This window comes from Anolis sagrei, chromosome 3 (assembly GCF_037176765.1).
Source record: "Anolis sagrei isolate rAnoSag1 chromosome 3, rAnoSag1.mat, whole genome shotgun sequence".
NCBI classification, from domain to species: Eukaryota; Metazoa; Chordata; class Lepidosauria; order Squamata; family Dactyloidae; genus Anolis; species Anolis sagrei.
Genome location: NC_090023.1, coordinates 103,706,729 through 103,728,725, shown reverse-complemented (window position 1 = coordinate 103,728,725; position 21,997 = coordinate 103,706,729). Strand labels below are relative to the sequence as shown.

Sequence of the window (21,997 nt, the reverse complement as noted above, 5' to 3'; positions counted from 1 at the left end):
AGTGGAAGCGAATGAGCAGTGTCAGTCACCATTAGCTCACCAACTGACGTTGTGGTGAAGGTTATTGATGAGTGTCCTTATTCTGTTTCCCTTCAAGTGCAAAGTTTGCAGTATAAGAGTGATATCCAAAAAACAAGGTTACAAGATTAAAAAAAATACAAAGAAAGAATATATTTTAGTAAAATTTACATAGATTATAGCATAGGTATTACATTATTTTTTTCACATAATCACCATTTAGTTCAATTTTGTCATCCGTGGGATGGGTTTTTGATGCCTGTGTCATAGAAGTCTCCCGCCACCTTTTTCAGCCACATCATCAGTCACAACACACAGATGTTCACTTCTGTCTTCATCATAAATTTCTGTCCTTCTGCAATTGAAATTCATACCCATTTTGCCACATACTGTCTTGACTTTATGTCCTCTCCATAAACTGAAATGATCTTGTGATGAATTGCAGTGGTGTTCATGCCCTTAGCATTTAGGTAACATGTTACAGTACAAACTTCACACTTGGAGGGAAACAGAATGAGGACGCCAATTTCTAACCTTCACCACAACACCAGTCAATGAGCTACTGACAACTGACTCTGCTTGTTCACTTCCGCTAGCTGCACAGCAGTGATACCAACATGTGCCTTGTAACCTTACTTTCCAGATAACCCTCATACATGATGACAAACTCTTAATCTCATCATCTGTCACCATTGGCCAAATAGGCTGGGTCTGTTGGGAACTAGAGTCTAACAACATCCAAAGATCCAAACATTTCCATCCCTCTTTAAGATCTTAAATAAAAATTAAGGAGAGAACATTTTATTTTCTTCCATAAACAACACCAAAATATCTTCTTTTCTTGAACTGAACATCCTTGAAGCCAGCTCCATGTAGGAGTGCATTGTACTCGGATGCGGTCCGTTCTTTTCCTTCAAGGAAAACCAACATCAATAAGGAGTAGAGACTGGCTGATAAGGGCCCACTTCTGTCTTCATTAAGAAGCTGCTCCACTACTAAAACACCACCACCTGTTAATATTATTTAGGAAGGAGAAGATATCATTACCAATTTCTGTACCTTTTTGAGAAGCTTTTATCATGATCCCTCTCATGCGAAATATTTGAAAATGTGACTCAGAGAACAAAGAAAGAAAATATGTTTTCTGGAATTGATCTACAGGAGGAGTGCACAATGCTTTTATCCCACACTAACTTCAACATATGCACATGTACACATCAGCAGACATGAATGGAAAAACCTAATTCTTCCACCCCTATCCAGTGAGAGCTAATGATCAAGCAGTTGGGAATAATTTGGAGAATGAAATGGGAATAGCAAGGATTTATACTGAGACTACAAATTCCCAAGGTGTTTAGCTGGAAATGATTTTCCCACTGTAGCACAAGAAATTCTGGAATGGCCTTGGAACTTTAGGGGCATGGGCAGCTGAATGGAGCTGGATCTGTCTTTCTCCGCTGTACACATATTCAACAGATCTATTGCTGCATCACCAGTTACAAGCAAGCTCCCTGGCAGAGGTCTTTTGGTGATGTTGTTTTTGGTGAGTTCATATAAGGGAGTCCAGACATGTAACCATGTAATGAGTGTCTGGAATTCCATACCATTAGCTGTGCACACAATTAATGACAGAAAATGCAGTTCAGCAACATTTTTTACTTTGGCCAGATCTGCTTTACTTGAGTCTCTGAGGCCCCTTCTACATTACCATGTAATCCAGATTACCAAAGCAGATAATCCACATTATCTGCTTTGAACTGGATTATATGAATCTACACTGCCATATAATCTAGATCAAAGTAGACAATCTGGATTTTATATGGCAGTGTAGAAGGGGCTATACTTTGATCCTACCATGTATTAGATGATAAAAAAATCTTGGACACATCTACACTGACTATTTAAGGCAGCTTTAAGAAAACTGCAAGCAGCCACATCTAGAAAATGCAGCAGGTATTAAAGGTTTTTAAGCACATCGAGCCAAGTTGGAGGAAAGTCCAAGTTAAACTCCTTAACGTGCTTCATCAAGCCCCAAATCTAAACCAGACTACATGATGAAATTAACTCTGTAGAACATGATATGCATTATAGACACAACAGCACTACCACACTGGAGCACATTTAAAATTTGAAACTAACTAGGTGGGCTGCCAAAAAAACACTCCAAGAGGCCAATTGGAACAGATCATTGATTACCCCACTGCAAACTATAATATTCCTATTTTTGCCCATCTGCTATGCTCCAAAACACGCATGCATCTTGATATGAAATTTAAAAAAATACTGTGGATTCTGGACCAATTTGAAGCCAGCTTCCTTGAATAATGTAGTCACTTTCCTCACATCAAATCTGTTCCAGATATGTCACTCCAATATCTGCATAGCAAAACTAATTTCTCTCAAACTGGTTCCAAAACAATCTAAGTGGTCAGTATAGATATACTCATTCTTTCAAATATGACTCATTAATTAATGGTCCTTTGAAGATAATGGGTCTAGAATATTGTATTTACTGGATCCTTTGAAAATAGTGGAAGAGTAAAAAAAGGTCTCCAAAAAAAGGGGGGAGTGGAATAGTATAGCTCAATTGTAGTGCACATGCGAGGAATGTTAATGACCTAAGGTTCAATTTCTGGCCCTTCCATATAAGACTGGAAAAGATCCTTCATCACACTAGAGAAAAAATCCACTTAAAAATCTGATTTCTGCCCCCTGCAGAATTCTGGGGTTTGTAGTTTGGGAGGGAGCCTTTCACAGCCTCAAACTACAAACCCCAGAATTCTGCAGGGGGCAGAACCCAGATTTTAAGTGGATTTTTTCTCTAGTGTGATGAGGTAGTAAATCTTGAAACCCGGGATTATTGATGTTAGTTGTTATAGACCTCAGCCTAGACGAGGTCTCCCATGAGCAAATTATAAACAATATTTGATATATGGTGAGACCAGGAAGTTTTGCTTGTCCATCATATATTGTACAAAGCAGTCTTGTCCCCATCCACATTATCTAGGTACACATACCAGGTTTACAAGCCTTGTGTAGTTTAGTTAGCAGAGCTACACACTTCTCATCATCCAAGCAATGGAGAATTCTACACAATATATACAGATCAGCTTCAGGAATGGGATCGTTTAAAAAATCACCTGTAATATTAGAGGAAGACATCTGTTTATTTTGTTTCACAAAAAGAGCAATTATTTCTATCTTTTATAAAACTCCATTTTACATTATATTACTATGTCTATATCATCTTTATATCTATATCTATCTTTGACTAATTTACAGACAGATTTTCCTCCAGAAGAAGGGATACCTAAGTGTTTAGGACTAATGTTGTGTCACAAAATTTAATGTGCAGATTTGATAAGTGTGGATTTAATTTCATGTGTGGATATGAATGGAAGAATGAATGAATGAGAGTTTAATAATTTTGGAAACATCAGTAAAATATTAAGGCCTGCAATGACTAACTACCTGCTTGTTGGACTGTAATTAAAAGTTGCTAATAAAAACTGGAAAAGGAAACTGTGATAAGAACTGGGACAGTGATAAGGAAATGTTTATAACATTCATTATGTTAAGAAGGAAGTCAACACAAGGCTAACATCAATCAAGAAGAATTAACATCTGCCAGGAGGTGAAGACTTAAGATAATTTCAAACAGGATAATTATTTACTACATCAGAAGAAATATTCCTATAAAAGACTCAATCTAGTAATTCTCAAATTGTGATGGACATCGGAGCTGTTCAACTGCCTCTCTGTTCCATGGGAAGAACAGACAAGGTCTATGGAGAGTGGCAGATTTGCACAGGAGCAGTCTGGTCACTTTGGTCTTCTTTTTCAAGGGAAGAGGAAGAAGTGTGTTTTGGAGTCATAATACATTTGCATGGAGTCAGGTTCTGATGTAAGGAAAACAGGGATCTAATCCTTCCATTGTTTTTAGGGAAAGGGAAGTTTTGTCATTTTAGAGGCATTTTGGCATTATGGAAGTTTTGCAACTGTGCTTTGGTAGGATTCAGGGAAACAGGGTCTGGCCTAAGAAGGTGTTCTTCTCCAAGGAGGGAGAAAAGGATATGATAACATTTGTATGCATGAGGATGAGTGAATGTTCATATGTGTGTGAATGCTGAATAAAAAAGTAGTTGCACCTTTTGTTTGTTTGTTAGCTAATGTAATAGGTTTTTTGTGAATCCAATGTAGTTGCATAGTATCTGTATATCTCTGTGTCTAATGTTATTCTTTGTGTACAAGTATAAAAGTTCTGTAAAAGTTCTTATATGCCCTCTCACACTGGAAATTGCAATAAAAGAACATATACTTAAAAGTTATTGAAATGTTATTCATGACATTATTGAGGCTGGAGGGCCAGAGGTTTAGCACAGCTTGTAAATCATCAGCAATTATAAGATCTATGAACCAAAAGGTTGCAAGTTCAAAGCCCCGAGTTGGCGTGAGCTGCCAACTGGCAGCCTAGCTCATTGTTTACTTAAGCAATTTGAAAACAGCATTGGCTGTAATTAGAGAAATTGGGTACTGCTAAATAGTGTTTTACGATGCCATAAAGAAAGAAGGTCAGAAAATGCTGGGTGACCATAAGGAAGGAGGAAGTCCTGACGGCTCTTCGTCATAGAGGAAAGAGAAACAGCACCCCCTGGACTCGAGCCCAACCTTCCATGGCACTGCCTTCTGTTCTGTCTGTCTGTGTATTGTCTATACAAAGCAGCATTGAATGTTTGCCATGTATATGTACTGTGATCCGCCCTGAGTCCCTTTGGGATGAGAATAAAGTGTTGTTGTTGTTGTTGTTGTTGTTATCTACACTGCCATATAATGCAGATTATCAAATTTGAACAGGGTTAGATGAGTGTACATTGTCATGCAATTCAGTTCAAAGCAGATAATTGGGATTTTATATGGCAGTGTAGATGGGGCCTGAATCACTCCAGTTGTAACTACACTATTGAATCAGTGCAGTTTGACACCACTTTAAATTGCCATGGCCCAATGCTATGGAATGCTGGGATTTGTGGTTTGGTAAGGCACCAGCCCACTGGTAAAGAAAGTTAAAGACCTAGTAAAACTACAACTCCCACAGTTTCGTAGCATTGATCATGGTAATTAAAGTGGTGTCAAGATACACCAGTATGAAAGTACCCTCTGATTCATGGAAAGTCTAATGCAGCTGACAATTATAGGAACATATAATGTTTTCATGATTCAAAGCAATGTATAATTAATAAAATATTAATTTATGGTAGAAACAGGAGTACTTGGGATCAGGCCCGTAGCCAGGTGTAATAAAACTACCTTTTAGTCGGCTAGGCCGAAGCCTGCATGGCAGTGTTTGGCCTCCTGGTTGTTGAGCAAAGAAAGGAGGAGGAGTCAGGCTGACTCCTGATTGGGTGTAACAATCAGGGGTGGAGTCAGCTGAATGGAGGGAAAGGAGCTGTCTTATCTGACAGAAGGAAAAGAGTCTGAGTTTTAGACAGAGAAGGATGTAGATTTTTAGAGCAGGGAACTGACAGAAAGGGAAGAGCTTGTAGCTAGTCTCTAGGTGTAAGGTATATGGTGAAGACATTAGGCTAGAGCTTTACTAGAGAGGCTAGTAAAGGAGAGCTGTGTCTTATTGAGCCTAAGAGAGGTTTCAAAGATACCTTATAGCCAGTTGAGGGAGGCAGACAGGGGTCTGTGCTCCAAGTAAAACTGTGTCTAATAATAGAACAGTTGGTTATAGAGACTCAAGCTGAGAAAGCTATTCTGTCAGAGAGAACTGTTTGATTTAAGCAACCAAGTTACTGCAACTGCATCAAGATTTTGTACCACTCAATTCCAACGAGTTGTTGTTATCCTCAAGTTATTAATAAACTCTTTATTAGTTTACTCTTAACTGTTGTTCGCCTCAATCCATTCGTTTCCCTCAAGAATCATTCTCTCAACACATCTTTTAATCTCCAGTCAGCCATAGAAGTCTAAGAGCTCAAATATCCTTTTATTTAAAATACAATCACACCCTTTTGGTTCCTCAGGCCGGCAATTCTGAGGTGGTGGCAGCTATATTTCTACCAAGTGCTTCGGTCACTTAGGCTCAGCCTTTTTGTTCCACGCTATATCTAAGGGCGGAGGTGGGATAGGTTGTGTCCCCCCTGCCCTAGGTATCTTTAATTCCTTTATATTGGTGACCAGCGGCGGGATACGTGACTTTAAGCCTAAATCCAGTGGGGTGGTGTGATTGTGTGAGGTAAAAGTTTGAGCCAAAGCGTTTCTGAGGAAGTTTTACCTCAGAAACTGCCTAAATACACCACTGTACAGCAGTATGGCACCTCCAAAGCAGAAAAAAGCTCCTGTGGTTCACATACAATCAGAGGGACAGGAGGGAGCCGAAATGGAGCCTGAGATTGTGGAAAGAGGAGAAAGCCCAGAGACAGTGGCAACCTCTTTAGAAATCGAGAAGTTAAGGCTTGAGATGGAGTTGAGAAAGATGGAGTTTCAAGCCAGAGAGAATGAGAGACAACGTGAGGCTGAGGAAAGAGAAAGACAACGTGAGGCTGAAAGAGAAAGAATGGAGTTTGAGGCTAGAGAAAGAGAGAATGTAAGACAGCTAGAAATAGAAAGAGAAAAAGAGAGAATGAGACACGAGGCTGAGAGGATGAAACATGAGGAGAGGATGATGGAGTTACAAGTCAGAGATAGGCAACCCACATCCAATCCTAGTACCATCCCTGCTGAACCCGTAGCTTCCTATCTAAAACACTTTCCCAAATACACAAAGGGGGATTGTGCCGAGAGTTTCCTCTCTAGTTTTGAACGTGCGTGTGCAGATTTTGGGGTGCCAGAGGAAAAAAGAATGGCACACTTGAGACCATTAATCTGTGGCGAACTGAGTGAGGTTTATGCTGACATGACAACTACAGAATGGTCTAACTACTCTGTCTTCAAAGAAAGAGTGAAGGTTCGGTTTGGGCTCACCCCAGAGCAGAGCCGGAAGACCTTCAGAGAAATTAAGAGGAAGCCTGGGGAGACATTTTCCCAAGTGGGGGCTAGGATTGAAAAAGCTCTAGTACGATGGCTGGAGGGAAGTAAGGTGAACACCTTTGAGGCTTTAAGGGATCTGATCTGTCTGGAGCAGTTTATAAATTGATTCCAGTACAGTGGCGTTGGTTCATTAAAGACAAAAAGATCCGGACAGTGGCCGAGTGTGCGACGATTTTGGATGGAATGGAGGGAGATTTTGAGTTGGTCCCCCCCATGTTCAAAAAGCAGAAAGAGTAGGTCCCGAAGGGTAGAACTGACAAGGAGAGTCAGGGAGCCAAGCAAGGGGATGCCATCTCTAAGGTTGTGCCACGTAGGATTGTATGTTACTTCTGCAACCAAGAAGGACATGTTAAAGCCTCATGCCCAAAACTAGCTAAGGAGAGAGCTGGAAGCCCGCCAAAATTTGTTAAAGTGGTCAAGAAGACTGAACCACAAGATGAAGAGCCTACTCCTGAGGGAGAGCCCATCAAAATAATGAGGGTTTGGAGTATAGAGCGTGGGGTAAATAAAGAATACTTAGAAGAGGTCAAAGTTAATGACCAAACGCTAATGGGACTGAGGGACACAGGCGCTGACGTGTCTCTGGTGCGCCCTCATATAGTTGAGAAGGACCAGGTAGTGCCAGGAAAGAAATGGACACTGAAGGGAATAACTGGTCCCAGCTTTGAAGTGGATGTGGCAGAAATCCCTGTCAAATACAAAGATTTTTGTGGTAAATGGAGTGTAGGAATTCTATCGGACCTGGAGGTCCCTGTGTTAATAGGAAATGATCTGTCAGAACATACACTGAAGATCAATGCTGTGACTAGAAGCCAGACAGAAAGAGCGGGAATTTCTGAGGAGGGAGAAATCGCCTCAGAAATGGCTCATAGCTCTCAATGTAACAACGCTGAAGAATTCCCTGTGATGTTGCCATCTAGTCAGCCAGCTGAGTTCCTGAGGGAACAGCGACAGGCTGAAGATTTAAAGGGCCTGTGGGAATCAGTTCAAACCGAAAGAACTGAACCCAATGAAATAGAACCAGTTATCTTTAGAAATATAGATAACAAGCTGTTCAGATTAGTGAGACATCAAAAGGGCCCAGGGCTGTACGAGGTAGTTACACAGCTAGTAATACCTCCAAAGTACAGGGAAAAGATCCTGAAAATGGCCCATGACACTTCGTTTAGTGGTCATCTAGGGATCAAGAAGACTAAGGATAGGGTGCAGAGCCGGTTCTTTTGGCCCAGAATGGCACAAGACATTGCCACCCACTGCAGATCTTGTCAGTCCTGTCAGTTTGTGGGCAAAGCAAAAGACAAAACCAAAGGACTGCTGCAACCCATTCCTGTTGTGTCAATTCCTTTTGCAAAAGTAGGGATAGATATCCTTGGTCCAATGTCACCTGTGACCAAGGATGGACATCGCTACCTCCTCACAGCGGTAGACTTTGCAACCAGATACCCTGAGGCGATTCCACTGAAGGAGATTGACACCAAGACAGTTACACACGCACTCCTGACGTTGTTTGCGCGTGTGGGGTTCCCTAAATCTATCGTGACTGATTTGGGAACATCTTTCATGTCTGTTTTCATGAAAGAGATGCTGCGTTCCTGTGGGATTCAACACGTGACGACGACTCCATACCATCCACAGTCGAATGGCCTGACGGAGAGGTTCAATGCGACGTTGAACCACATGCTGAGAACCTACGTACATCGCAACCCCAATGATTGGGACAGAAGAATCCAGCATTTCCTGTTTGCCTATCGTGAGGTACCACAAGAGAGTACCGGATACAGCCCGTTCCAACTGCTGTATGGCCGAACCCCGCGTGGACCTCTGGACATCGTGAGAGAGGCGTGGGTCGGACGTGAGGAGATTCCCGAGAAGGACGTGGTCGAGTACATCGAGGACCTTCAAAGACATTTGACTTTGATCCGGGACTGTGCCGCTGAGAGCTTGTCAGCAGCTCAAAGCCGACAGAAGGACTATGCTGATTCCAAGGCTAGGCACAGAAGCTTTGCCGTCGGAGACAAAGTGTTGGTCTTAAAGCCCAGAGCCAAGAAGAAGCTAGATGTGGCTTGGGAAGGACCATTTTCCATTGTTTCCAAAGACTCTGAGGTGACTTACGTAGTCCAAGAAGATGGAGGAGACCAGAGGTGCAAGAAGCTGCACATCAATAGACTTAAGCCTTATTTTCCTAGGTCCAACTTTGTTGTAAAAATTCTACCAGAACCTGAGGAGAAAGTGACTCTGTGTAGGGGAGGAAGAGTGTACTTTATTAAGTCTTTGTTGGATTTGGAGGGAAAATTTAAAGATTGCAATCCCGAACCAGAACAGCAGATGGAGCTAGAGCGCAAGGTCCAGAGAGTGCTGTATGGCGATAGCACTGTCTCAGCTTCATCCTGGGAGGAAACATCTGTAGATGGGAGTATGGGGTTTGAATTGGCCGTTGGTGGGGTTAAGTTAAGAGCCAAAGGGAATGGGATTTGTGGCATTGGGTGAAGTATTGAAAGGTTAACCCCCTTTATATTTGCCATGCCAAAGTTGGTTCCCAGTTTAAATTGGTGTGTACCAGCTAACCAGGAATAAACCCCAGGGTAACTTTAAAAGGTTTCTTTGCTGTACAGATGTTACAGATGATTATTTGCAATTTAACATTTTTATTGCAGGTTAGAGTAATGCCTTGAATGTACATAGATGTTATTAAATGCAATGATAGAGGAATGTTATACAGGTATTGGTATAATAGTATAGATAATTGCATTTATAGAGTATAGTGTATAAGGTATTGTATAATGTATTATATCTAACATGCTTTTTCCTTTGCAGGTTTGTATATTATAGTGACTGTATTGTTTTGCATTGCAGGTTTGCTTAGATGAAATGCATAGTATTGTATTATTTGCAAGTGATGTTTAGCATACAATGTAATGGTAGTTAGGACTGTGAACCTGTTAGATAGGAATGTTAGATATGTTAGATAGGATGTTTAGATAGGTTAGTTAGCATGCAGGATTAGGAAGATAGGTAGAATGCCCTTGCCTTAGTTAAGTTAGATTAGGTTAGAATAGATAGTTAGGTACAGGAAGGGAGAGTTAGGTAAGAAAGAGCTCTCTTTATGAGAAACCCTTTCTTACAGATTTCAATTAGAAATTGAAAATCTTCCAGAAAGGACTTAAGGTGGGGAGGTATGTAATAAAACTACCTTTTAGTCGGCTAGGCCGAAGCCTGCATGGCAGTGTTTGGCCTCCTGGTTGTTGAGCAAAGAAAGGAGGAGGAGTCAGGCTGACTCCTGATTGGGTGTAACAATCAGGGGTGGAGTCAGCTGAATGGAGGGAAAGGAGCTGTCTTATCTGACAGAAGGAAAAGAGTCTGAGTTTTAGACAGAGAAGGATGTAGATTTTTAGAGCAGGGAACTGACAGAAAGGGAAGAGCTTGTAGCTAGTCTCTAGGTGTAAGGTATATGGTGAAGACATTAGGCTAGAGCTTTACTAGAGAGGCTAGTAAAGGAGAGCTGTGTCTTATTGAGCCTAAGAGAGGTTTCAAAGATACCTTATAGCCAGTTGAGGGAGGCAGACAGGGGTCTGTGCTCCAAGTAAAACTGTGTCTAATAATAGAACAGTTGGTTATAGAGACTCAAGCTGAGAAAGCTATTCTGTCAGAGAGAACTGTTTGATTTAAGCAACCAAGTTACTGCAACTGCATCAAGATTTTGTACCACTCAATTCCAACGAGTTGTTGTTATCCTCAAGTTATTAATAAACTCTTTATTAGTTTACTCTTAACTGTTGTTCGCCTCAATCCATTCGTTTCCCTCAAGAATCATTCTCTCAACACATCTTTTAATCTCCAGTCAGCCATAGAAGTCTAAGAGCTCAAATATCCTTTTATTTAAAATACAATCACACCCTTTTGGTTCCTCAGGCCGGCAATTCTGAGGTGGTGGCAGCTATATTTCTTCCAAGTGCTTCGGTCACTTAGGCTCAGCCTTTTTGTTCCACGCTATATCTAAGGGCGGAGGTGGGATAGGTTGTGTCCCCCCTGCCCTAGGTATCTTTAATTCCTTTATACCAGGATTTCGTTTCGGGGGGGGGGCTGAATTTTTTTCAGGGGGGGTTCGGGGGGGTGAGTTTCGAGGGAGCTGAGTCTGAGTGAAAGAGGGTCTAGCCTAGCAAACCTTTTGTATCATTACCCCAATACCCCCATGCATATGGGATATATTGAGTATGGTGATCAGATCATGATATGAATAAACATAACAGTTTAAATAATGCACCAGTAAGGCCATTTCGCGAACCACCATGAGAATTTCGGGGGGGATGAAGCCCCTCAAGCCCCCCCCCCCCCCCCGGCTACATGCCTGCTTGGGATAAAAGGGACATTATATTTAGTGTCTTGGGAATGCATCTTGGGATTGGAAAGGAGACACACAAAAGGAAATGAGCTATGCTTGCTTGAAAGAAAATTACATATAGTTGGATTACTGAGAAAATGACTCCATTTTCCAGACAAAGGAAATAAATTGTGGGATCATCTTCTTTATGAGAAAGGAAATTTCCTCATCTGGTATGAAAGGCAAAATCCCTCAGGATATAAAAAGGGGGGAAATGGAAAGGCTTGTCAAGTGCTTAATTGCCTCCTCTTCCAATGATGCTTCCTTGCTCCCTAATACAATAAAGTATACACAGCCAGGCATGTAGCCGGGGGGGGGGGGGGGGGCTCGGGGGGCTTCAGCCCCCCCCAAAAAATTTTCATGGTGGTTCGCGAAAAGGCCTTATTGGTGCATTATTTAAACTGTTATGTTTATTCGTATCATGATCTGATCACCATACTCAATATATCCCATATGCATGGGGGTATTGGGGTAATGATACAAAAGGTTTGCTAGGCTAGACCTTCTTTCACTCAGACTCAGCCCCCCCCCTGAAACTCAGCCCCCCCCCCTGAAACCCCCCTGAAAAAAAATTCAGCCCCCCCCCCCCCGAAACGAAATCCTGGCTACGGGCCTGTACACAGCTGATCACTGCTTTTTAAATGTACATTGTAGAGGAAAGCATTGTCCAATGTTTAAACGTAGTTACATTCACGGAAAGCATATCATACCACTCTGGAAAGTAATCTGGTGTTCCTCTGAAGACACAAAATGCTTCTTTCCTCTTTCCACAACTTCAGGCAAGTCAAAAATGGTCACAGTAGAATTTGGGTACAATGAAGCATATATTTTGGCAAAGTAGCCACTGCCTCCTTTGAAAAAAAGAAAATGTAAAGCAAAACACTCAGTATGTTGTGTCTTTTGAACTTCTTCCTAAGCCTTCTACATAAAATTTCATCCATAATTTCAGGGTCAGACAATCTGGATTTTATATGGCATGTGCTTTTGAAACACATACATCATAAAGACATAAAAGAAAAGATAACTTTAAATAAAGCAGATGAGATTATTCTGAAGCGTAATTGACAAATATATTAAGGAAGAAAAAAGAGAAAGGAGAATCTTGTGGGAGAATGTAAGAAAGTGACTGAAAAATAAAGTGCAGTATCTTCCCTTCAAGCGTTGGAAATTATAACCTTCTTCAAGCCTCCTCTAGTAATTTGTTAATCTGTGATTGTGTTTGCTTACTGTTTTGTATGTATGTTCTGGTATGCAGCTTCTTTTGCGCTATGTTTCCTAAGAGGTTGTGGGAGGGACTACAGACCACATGATCTCATCTGAGACTGCTCAGACCTCAGACTCCATTTTAAATCCTTCTTAGACTTTGAACTGCTAAGAGCAAACACTTGCTGTCATAAGAAAGATGCCCTGTGCCATCTGCACACAGATTATCTCAAACATATCTGAAACTGGACTGATAGATAAGCTATGTACTTATGTTATGCTGAGCACGTGAAGTTGTGAGTAAATCAAATATGTTAATTTACCAAAGCCTAATTCATTTTTGTCTTTTGAGTGCATGATATAAAACAATTTGTTTTATGGGAGACTGAAAACAGTTCTGAAACTCTGCTGTTTTTATGCACAGGCATATTCTGTTTTCCTAACAGATAAGGGACAATAGGTTCAGTCTAACAACTGAAGACATTGCCTTGCATATTACATTTGGTTGTATACCATATGAGAAGATTCAGTTCAAATGGGTTTTTGGCTCTTCTCTGAAAGATCAAACTTTTCCAAAAGGTTATGATCTACAAATGGTTGTGAATGCCATTTTCCAAAATTAAGTAACTAACATTTATTTATTTATTTTTAAATACATTTTTATTAAACGTTTTGCAAAATAAACATACATAAAAGGGGGGGGGGAGGTGGTGATTGCGGAAAAAAGGGAAGGAGGGGAATCTAATTTGATGACAGTGGAATGAGAAAGAAATATATAATGAGATAGTCAAGGGGGAGGTGTTAGATTAGTATATATAAAGAGATAGATAGAAAGAAATTGTCTATCAGGAAGGGTTAACGGGGTATGGGATCGGGGGAAGGAGAAGTTTGGCTTCCCAATCTTCTTTTCCACATTTTCTTCTATGTTTACCAAATTTCTATCTTCCTCATCTCTTTGGCTTAAGTTTTTGATTGTTTTTGGTTCTTTTTCTCCTGTATGGACCTCCCTAATTAAGTAGTTGGTGACCAATTTCTCATATAATCTTCGAACCTTTTCCAGTCAGTTTTCCTTACTGGTCTTCCAGTAAGGTCTTTCAAGTAGAATGTCAGTTTGTCCATATCTTTTATTTCCCAAACTTTGTTTAGCCATTTTTCTTCAGTCGAAATATCCTTTAATTTCCATTTTTTAGCATAGACTATTCTGGCCACTGTCATTAAATATGTGAATATCTTTGTTTGCGTCTAGCTTTATTTCTTCATCGTGATCCCTAATAGGAAATATTCTGGCTTCATCTGTATTTTAATTTTGAGGGTTTTTTTGGCTCACTACTTGTATCATTTTCCAGTAGCTTCTAGCTTTGGGGCAAGACCACCATAAATGGTAAAAAGTTCCAATTTGTGATTAACATTTCCAGCATTTGTTATTACTTTTCTTATACATTAGACCTAATTTTTGAGACCTATGGAACATCTTATACCGGTTTTCTTTGAGTTCTGTTGCATATGTGTACTTTATTTTTTATTCCATATCAACTCCCATTCTTTGAGTTTGATGGGTCTGCCTATATTGGTGGCCCATTTAATCATGCATTCCTTCACTGTTTCCATTTCCATAGCCCATTCCAGAAGGATGGGCTATGGAAGAAGAGTGGGAAACTTATATGGAATTTGTAAATATAAGATCCTACTTGCCTGCCTGCTTCCTCTTATACAATGGTTTCCAAAAAATTTTGACCAGGGGCCCCTTGGACCAGGGACCACTTAATCAGAGACCACTTTGACCAGGGACCACTCTCCAACATTAGTACCAAAAAGCTTACAAATCAGATTTTGGTCAGCTTTAGATTCAATTTGATTATTTGGGGGTGCCGATTCGGAAAACGGCTTTGGATAAACCACATCAGTTCTAGTTTCTGATACAGGACATATGCCATCCAGTAGTTGCCATTTGGTCGCTCACAGAAAACCGTATTTAATAATCTAGAGCAGTAGACCTTATTTTACGTCTTGCAGCCCACCAGTAGGCCACAGCCCACAGATTGGGAACCACTGCTCTGATAGGACCAGCATTTCACTTTACAGTGTGTATTGCTTGCTTGCTTGCTTAATGCTTATAAGTCTCACTGAGTGATTTAAGTTAATCATAATCACATGATTAGAAAAAATTCTTAAAAATCAGTGAATGACCAAAACATTCTGAAACTTTGCAGGATGGATGCCATGCAGAAATTGAAGAGGATACCTTTTTTAGTTTTTTAAATATTATAAAAAATTTAAAACTTTCCTAAAATCAGCGGATGACTTAAAAGTTCTGAAACTTGGCAGGCTTAAATCTATAAAGGTTTCCTACAACTGTGCCAAGTTTCATCCTGATATCCATAAAAATGACAGAAAAACAAGCCTCAAAATTTTCCTGATTGCCGTTAATGGAACAAATCTTAACGAAGCAGTTATGCAACTTGGAAAATTCAAATTATGAATTGAAATGACACCCCTCCAAATATATACAAATCAAAGGAGGATACATCCAAATCTCCAAAATGAATTACTAATCAAATTTTAGCCATTTCATGACCTCTTGTAGAAGGTATAGTTGTGGATAGGTGTGTGTATGGGGGGGGGGGGGGGGTGAAAAACAACCACCTTTAATATCAAAGACTCACAGGGATGGAAGGCAACTTGAGAGGCCATCCCCCAAAGTATTGGGTTTCAAACTTCAAGTAAAGGAAGGTAACTGAGAGTTTGGGGTACTTACCTCCCAGATCACAAACGACATGGAGACAAGAAAGATCAAAGGCGGATATTACTTCCTGCCCAAACAGACTCCAGGCATCATCCATGGCACTGGAGAATCTTTGCCACTCTTCCTCTGACCTAAGACATCACAATCAAAATGGAAAATAAACATTCATCTGACCTCTGCAATGATACATCTCATGTATAAATCTAGAAATTGTAGTAAAAAAATCAATCCACAAAACTTGGGTCAACTTAAATAAATGGGAAAGGGATTTGGGAATCATTACTATAGTTAAAATTTACTATTGTTAACATTTGGAAACAAAGAATTATGAAAAATATGTCCGTTAGAATTAAAGAGAATTGTTATAAAAACAATTTGGAGATGGCACATGACTCTAATAGTGTGAAGTTATTATAATAGAAACAACTTAAAAATGTTGGAGATGTAATAAGGAAGATTAGTTATAGCCAAGAAATGGAAAGAAAATTATGATTACAAAATTGATTGGTACAAGGAGGTGTGGAACATTGAAATAAATGATACACTGACTTGTGAAATAAAATGTAAAAAAGGATTAATGAAAGGAAATGATTTTGAGGTAAAAAGGGTAAATTCTTAGAATATATATTTGTGAAAGAAAAAGAAATAAAACCAAATAATTTTGGAGAAGAGGTCAATATAAGAATCATTAATATTAATGATCAATAAATGTCCAATGGGTGGTGGGTGCATGTAGAGATAACATGTATTAAAATAAATGCTGAATTGTTTATCTAATTTATTGTATGTTTTGTGTTAATGTTAGTTGTGTGTGATTTGTATAATTTATTTATTTATTTATTTATTATTTTAAGGAATTTGGGAGGGGGGAGAGAGAGAGGAATCTATAATTATGTTCCCAAACCTTTCCTATGATTTATATGTGAAGTCAATATGAGCATATTCAATACTATTTCATAAACAAGGAATGCCCCTAACAACATGCTAGGATTGTCACTGGGATTCTGATTTTAGACGTGAGTGTGCGTGGGAGGAGGGAGGGTTGAGAAGAAAATAATAAATTAATTAATCATTTTTTCATTTAGAAATGTTTTAAAACAATCATGTAGTGCTGTAAAAGAAAGTTTGGCGTGGACAAACACAATACTTTGTTATTGGATATCAAGTTGGGTTTGCTATTAGTGCTATTAGTGACTGATGCATGTGCAGAAAAGTGGTGGGATATTTTTGTCTTCCACAGAAATCAGTATTGAATGGAAGGTTGCAGAAGCAGAGTTGCATATATGATGATGTTGCACTTCCATTTGTAGATATGCAATGTGCATTACAATCTGAATTTCATATTTTTTTCTTTGCTTCCAGTTTCATTCTACGAATGCACAATCATGGAACTGTGAGTGTCAACTTATACATTATCTCTTTAATGTAGTGTCTTTTAAATAGAAAAAAAATATTACTTTTACCTGGAAAGGTTCTTGTAAAGATCTTTTTCTGAAGTGCCAAATACTGTTTGATTCTGATTATTTCCTTCCCTGAAATAGAACAATATTTCAAATGCAATTTTTTTAAAAAAAATATCGCATAAGTAGCAAATTCAATGCCAAGTCTTCTGACTATATTGAACCTCTGATAATATAATTACAAACATATTCTTAAAGGGAGATGGGGAAAACATTTTCAGCCCAAGGACCAAAAGCTATTATCCGAGTGGCTTATTTGAGGGGCGCCCAGCAGTGGGAGGGCTGAAGGAGAATAGTGCGATGGACAGGAAAGTGGCCAAGATGTTGTTCATATTTAGTTTGAATTGTTAGTAGTGTGAACTACTGTATACATCAGGGGTCCTCAAACTTTTTAAACAGGGGGCCAGATTACTGTCCCTCAGACCATTGGAATGACCAAATTCTATGCACACTGCCCATGTCTTATTTTGCTAGTTATGAATCGTAATGTAAATATGTAATGTAAATATCTGATATGCAGGATGTATTTTTATTGTTACAATCTGAACATAAAGCATAGTGATTAATCACAAAAGCAATATGTAATTATACATTGTGAAATATTTATTTCTAATTACAAATAAATGAAATTTTGATTTCAAGCATGTAACAGTCTTAATATAACAGCAGGGAATCCATGAATATGTTTACTATTCAGCCTATAGTGAGAACAAACCTACATAATTTGTTTGCAACTTGGGGACTGCCTGTACAAGTTGGGTCACAGAGGTAACAGATACTACTGTACAGAAGAATAATACCTGGCAAAGTCAATGAAAGATTAAATGTCTCTGATCTTGAATGCTAAGCAGGGCAAGTTCTGGTTAATATTTGAATGGGAAGCCACAAATGAATAGCAGGTGCTGTATTTCAGAGAAAGAAACTGATAAAACTATTTTTGAGTATTTCCTCTCAAAGAAAACCCTATTAAATTCATGGGGCCACCATAAATAAAAGGAGACCTGAAGGCACATACATGCGCACACACCCAACCATGGGCTGCTGAAAGCAATATAGGAATACATAGAAAAAGATAGCTTTAGCATTTCTGAAAATAAAATAGTTCAAATGAAAATGAGGAAAAAGATCTATTTTCTGTCGTTTTGAAAGTGGTTTTTGGCATATGTAAGCATGAGTCCCCTTTCAGGGGGAGAAGGGCAGGGTATAAATATAGGAAATAAATCTATATAAATAAAAATGTAAAGTTCGTTTGTGGGATTAACAGAACTCAAAAACCACTGGACACCTAACAACCCAATGTATGTCCTTCACTCAAAAAAATTGATTTTGTCATTTGGGAGTTGTAGTTGCTGGGATTTACCTATAATCAAAGAACATTCTGAACCCCACCAATGATGGAATTGAACCAAACTTGGCACACAGTTCTCCCATGACCAACAGAAAAGGAAGGGCTTGGTGGGCATTGGCCTTCAGTTTTAGAGTTGTAGTTCACCTATATCCAGAGAGCACTGTGGACTCAAACAATGTTGGATCTGGACCAAACTTGGCATGAATATTCCATATGCCCAAATGTGAACACTGGTGAAGTATGGGGAAAATAGAATCTTGACATTTGGGAGTTGTAGTTGCTGGGATTTGTAGTTCACCTACAATCAGAGCATTCTGAACCCCATCAACGATAGAATTGGGCCAAACCTTTTCAGAGTGGCGCCCATCGCTTGTTCTCTGCTAGGAGTGGAGCAGGAGGCACCTTGTGGCCACGGAGCGCAGAGAGCGCAGCAGAAGATCCCTGATGGCAAAGAGGGTGTGCGGAGGCGGCACCAGGTGGGCACGGCCATGCAATGCCAGCTTCCCTGGCCCGGAGGCTCCACCCGGGAGGCTTCTCCCTCCCACATGGGAAGGAAGGAAGGAAGAAGGGAAGGAAGGGAGGGAAGGAGGGAGGGAGAGGAAGGGAGAAGGAAGGGGAAAGAAAGGGAGGGGGGGAAAGAAGGAAGGAAGGAAGGAAGGAGAAGCCTGGCCTAGCGCGACCCCGCTCGAAGCTTCTCCAGGCCAGATAAATGCCCTCGGCGGGCCGCATATGGCCCACGAGCCTTAGTTTGGGGACCCCTGGTATACATCATCATGAGGATGGAAATGTAGCAGGAACTGAAGGGAGAAAACCTAGGCACAGAGGGTGGCGAGCTGGGTTGAAGAGGCAATGAGAAGAAGACAATGAGGGTGAAGTAGCATGAGCTGCGGGAAAAGAGGAGGGAAGGAAAGGATGCAAATGGCAAAGTGAAAGGACAAAAAAAGGGTCAGAGGCAAAGAATGGAGGGGAAAGGAGGGAAATAGAGAAAAGGAGGGTCGCATTGCAAGGGTAAAAAGTGAAGCAATGTTGTAGGAAGAGGAAAGGGAGGGTGTGATGTGTAAGTGAGTAAAAGAAACAAGAGAATGAGTCTTTATGGGGGTAACTATTAGGGAAATAAGCAAATAACTATTAGGGAAATAAGCAAAAAGGAAAGAAGGGTGTGGGAGATTTTGCCATCCTTGGAGCAAGAAATGCCATGTGTTAAAGCTAGATTCTGAAGAGGAAGAAGCACTAAGGATCATAATACAAAGATACTAATGGCTAATCAAGTATAGAAGTATTTCATAAGAAAATCAGCCTGTTATTCACAAATTATAGCAATGCCTTTGACTGTACAATTCATGAAAAAAAATAGATCTCTCCAGAAGACATGTGTATATCACAACATTTGATTTTCCGTTATTCAATGCACACTCTGAATGAGAGGCCATTGTTAGGATGCAACATAATGGTTTCTAATTGATTAGAATGCTATCCGTATTTCACCATTGTGTTTGTATAATTTATGTGTGGAATATACCATATGAGAGGGTGAATTGGGTGAAAGTGGTGTGAAAACTTGAAGAAGAAACACTAGAAGCTTAGGCTAAGGAAATAACACTTTGTAACTATCAGAAACTAGCAAGATCTTGGAATAACTATTGGTAAATGTTATGAAAGAAAGTAAAAAAGGTATTTTTTCTCCTTACCTTACAGCCTTTGTCAAGTACTGAATATTTGAATAGCCGAACTCAGATAAAAACTTAATGTATTGATACTGGGATTTTGGGCTTGATTTAGCAAGGCAGAGGTTGGCAAAGTCTGTGTTTCCATAAAGACCTTAAAACAAAACATTATGTTGTAAAACCTTGAGCGAAGAAGGATAACAGATAGACAACAAGTAGCGAGTTGGAGCATTGGACTACAACTCTGGAGACCATAATTTCTATTCTCATGAGCCCATGAAAAGCCAGAGGCTGGCATTGTACAAGTCACACTCTCAGCCTCAGCAGAAGACAAAAGCAAACCCACTCTGGACAACCTGTGATAAAGTTGCCTTAGGGTCACCATAAGTAAGGAATGACTTGACGGCATGTAATAGCAAAAGACTGCCAGATCTCTTAGGACCTTATCACATGGAGATCCTTAATGCAGGGAAATCTGTAAGGCAGCGGTTTTCAGTGTTTTCAGTGTTCATCCCCTGATGGGAGATAGGGGTACAAACTCTCTAGGTTTTGGGAGGAAGGGGGACTGAGTTCTAAGCAAGAGGAGATATTATTATTATTATTATTATTATTATTATTATTATTATTATTGTGTGTGTGTGTGTGTAAATCACCACCTCAGCTAGATGAGTAACAACTTGCAAAACTTTCCAAGGATTAACTGATTGTATGTTGCAACTTGCAAATATTCTTCAGAGGGTCTATGACTTTCTTAGTTACTACCCTCCTTTTCTCCCAGTCATCATGGCAGAGGGCCTGAGCCTCAGCTCTGTATCTAGCTTTTGGTAGATTCAGTTTGTTTAGATATGAATTCTGTCTCCGTAAACTAACTGCGAGGGAGAAATCATTTTAGCTTAATTTGGAACCAGCTCCTTTAGCTAAATCTTAATTTTGTTATGGAAAGATATGTTCTCTCTATGTTTTATGGACAAGCTGCACACAACCTTTCCCCCCCAAAACCTGAAGACCTGGGATGATCCATCATTGCTTCCTCCTTCAGATATAGTTACCTTTGTTGTCCTTCCTCTCCATTTTTAGTAACTTTAATCCCACACAGACCTCCAGCATCCTTTGCATTCCCATGTGACTGGTGCCCAAGCGTTCAGCAATAACTGCTGAAGTCAGGAGCTCTTTTGACTCCAAAAGCAGGTCAAATACTCCCAACTCACAGGCAGTAAACAAAACCTGGAATTAAAGGAATAATGTGTAAAAAAGGAAAACATTCAGGTACTCTGCAGGTAAAATGGTTAATTTTAATGCTGTTGAAGCTATTTCCCATCTATAAATTTGCAAGGGATCAATAAACAGAAACGTACACAAAAAGACAATAATCACTATCCTAAGACTCCCATAATAGTGAACTAACATACATTCAAATTTGATTAAGTTAAAAGATAATGAAAAATATCATCATTAAAATGCAAAGGTAAAATTTCAACCACAAAAATTAAAAATGAAGGTTAAAACAAAGGTTAAAATAGACTAGCTATTACACAATCCCAAACCACTTCAATTATCTGCATCATCCCTACAGTTTACCCCAATCGCCTCCACATACGCAGTTCTCAGCTGCGTTGCTGTATGAAGGAAAACAGCTGTTTGGTGTGTTATCTTAGCATTCTGGTCAGCCATTAAGAATGTAGTTTTGATATGGGGATCCCAGTGAGTCTTCTACATACCCTTTAATAACAAGACATATATTTGAATAAGCACGGATATGCACATATTTTGATGCCACACATTCAATTAAAAGGTGAAATGCTGATAGCTAACACTTTATACATTGATTTTACCTTTGAAATAACAAATCCATGTTGATACTGAAATAAAGTTTTAACCATTTCTTCATCACAATCCATCCTTAACTATTCTTTCAAATAAGTTCTCCTCAGATGTTTGTGTGCCTTTGCTATCTCTCAAGGCAAGAAGCTCCTTCTATTGCCACAAAGAAGGCATTTTATCTTCTTGCTATGCTGTTCTTGCGAAAGGTCATATTGTGAAACATAGGGGCCTTTAAAAATGGTTAATTGTCTGATGCCAAAAACGATAAAATGGATTTATGGAAATATGCCACTGTTGTCCATATGTAAAATGGAATGAGAGCAAAGAGTC

General features: G+C 39.6%; 1 protein-coding gene across 1 annotated transcript; it reads right to left on the bottom strand.

The window, feature by feature from the left end:
* Positions 1-819: 819 nt before the first annotated feature.
* On the bottom strand, positions 820-21,744 carry LOC132769981 (acetylserotonin O-methyltransferase-like). The gene is made up of 8 exons (XM_060766882.2): positions 21,679-21,744; positions 20,896-21,070; positions 19,871-20,000; positions 16,838-16,906; positions 15,387-15,505; positions 12,139-12,279; positions 3,036-3,158; positions 820-1,028 (listed from the first exon to the last, which is right to left on the bottom strand). Exons 1-8 carry the CDS (start codon positions 21,742-21,744, stop codon positions 820-822), a joined length of 1,032 nt encoding a protein of 343 aa, XP_060622865.2.
* Between the last annotated feature and the right edge of the window lie 253 nt (positions 21,745-21,997).

Excerpts from the sequence above, each read along its gene's own strand:
- LOC132769981 (XM_060766882.2), bottom strand. The coding sequence starts at position 21,744 with ATGGATTGTGATGAAGAAATGGTTAAAACTTTATTTCAGTATCAACAT. Across the intron at positions 12,280-15,386 it reads TGTCGTTTGTGATCTGGGAG|GAGGCAGTGGCTACTTTGCC; the intron begins GTAAGTACCCCA and ends TTTTTTTCAAAG. Across the intron at positions 1,029-3,035 it reads ACACAAGGCTTGTAAACCTG|GTGGTGGTGTTTTAGTAGTG; the intron begins GTATGTGTACCT and ends TAATATTAACAG.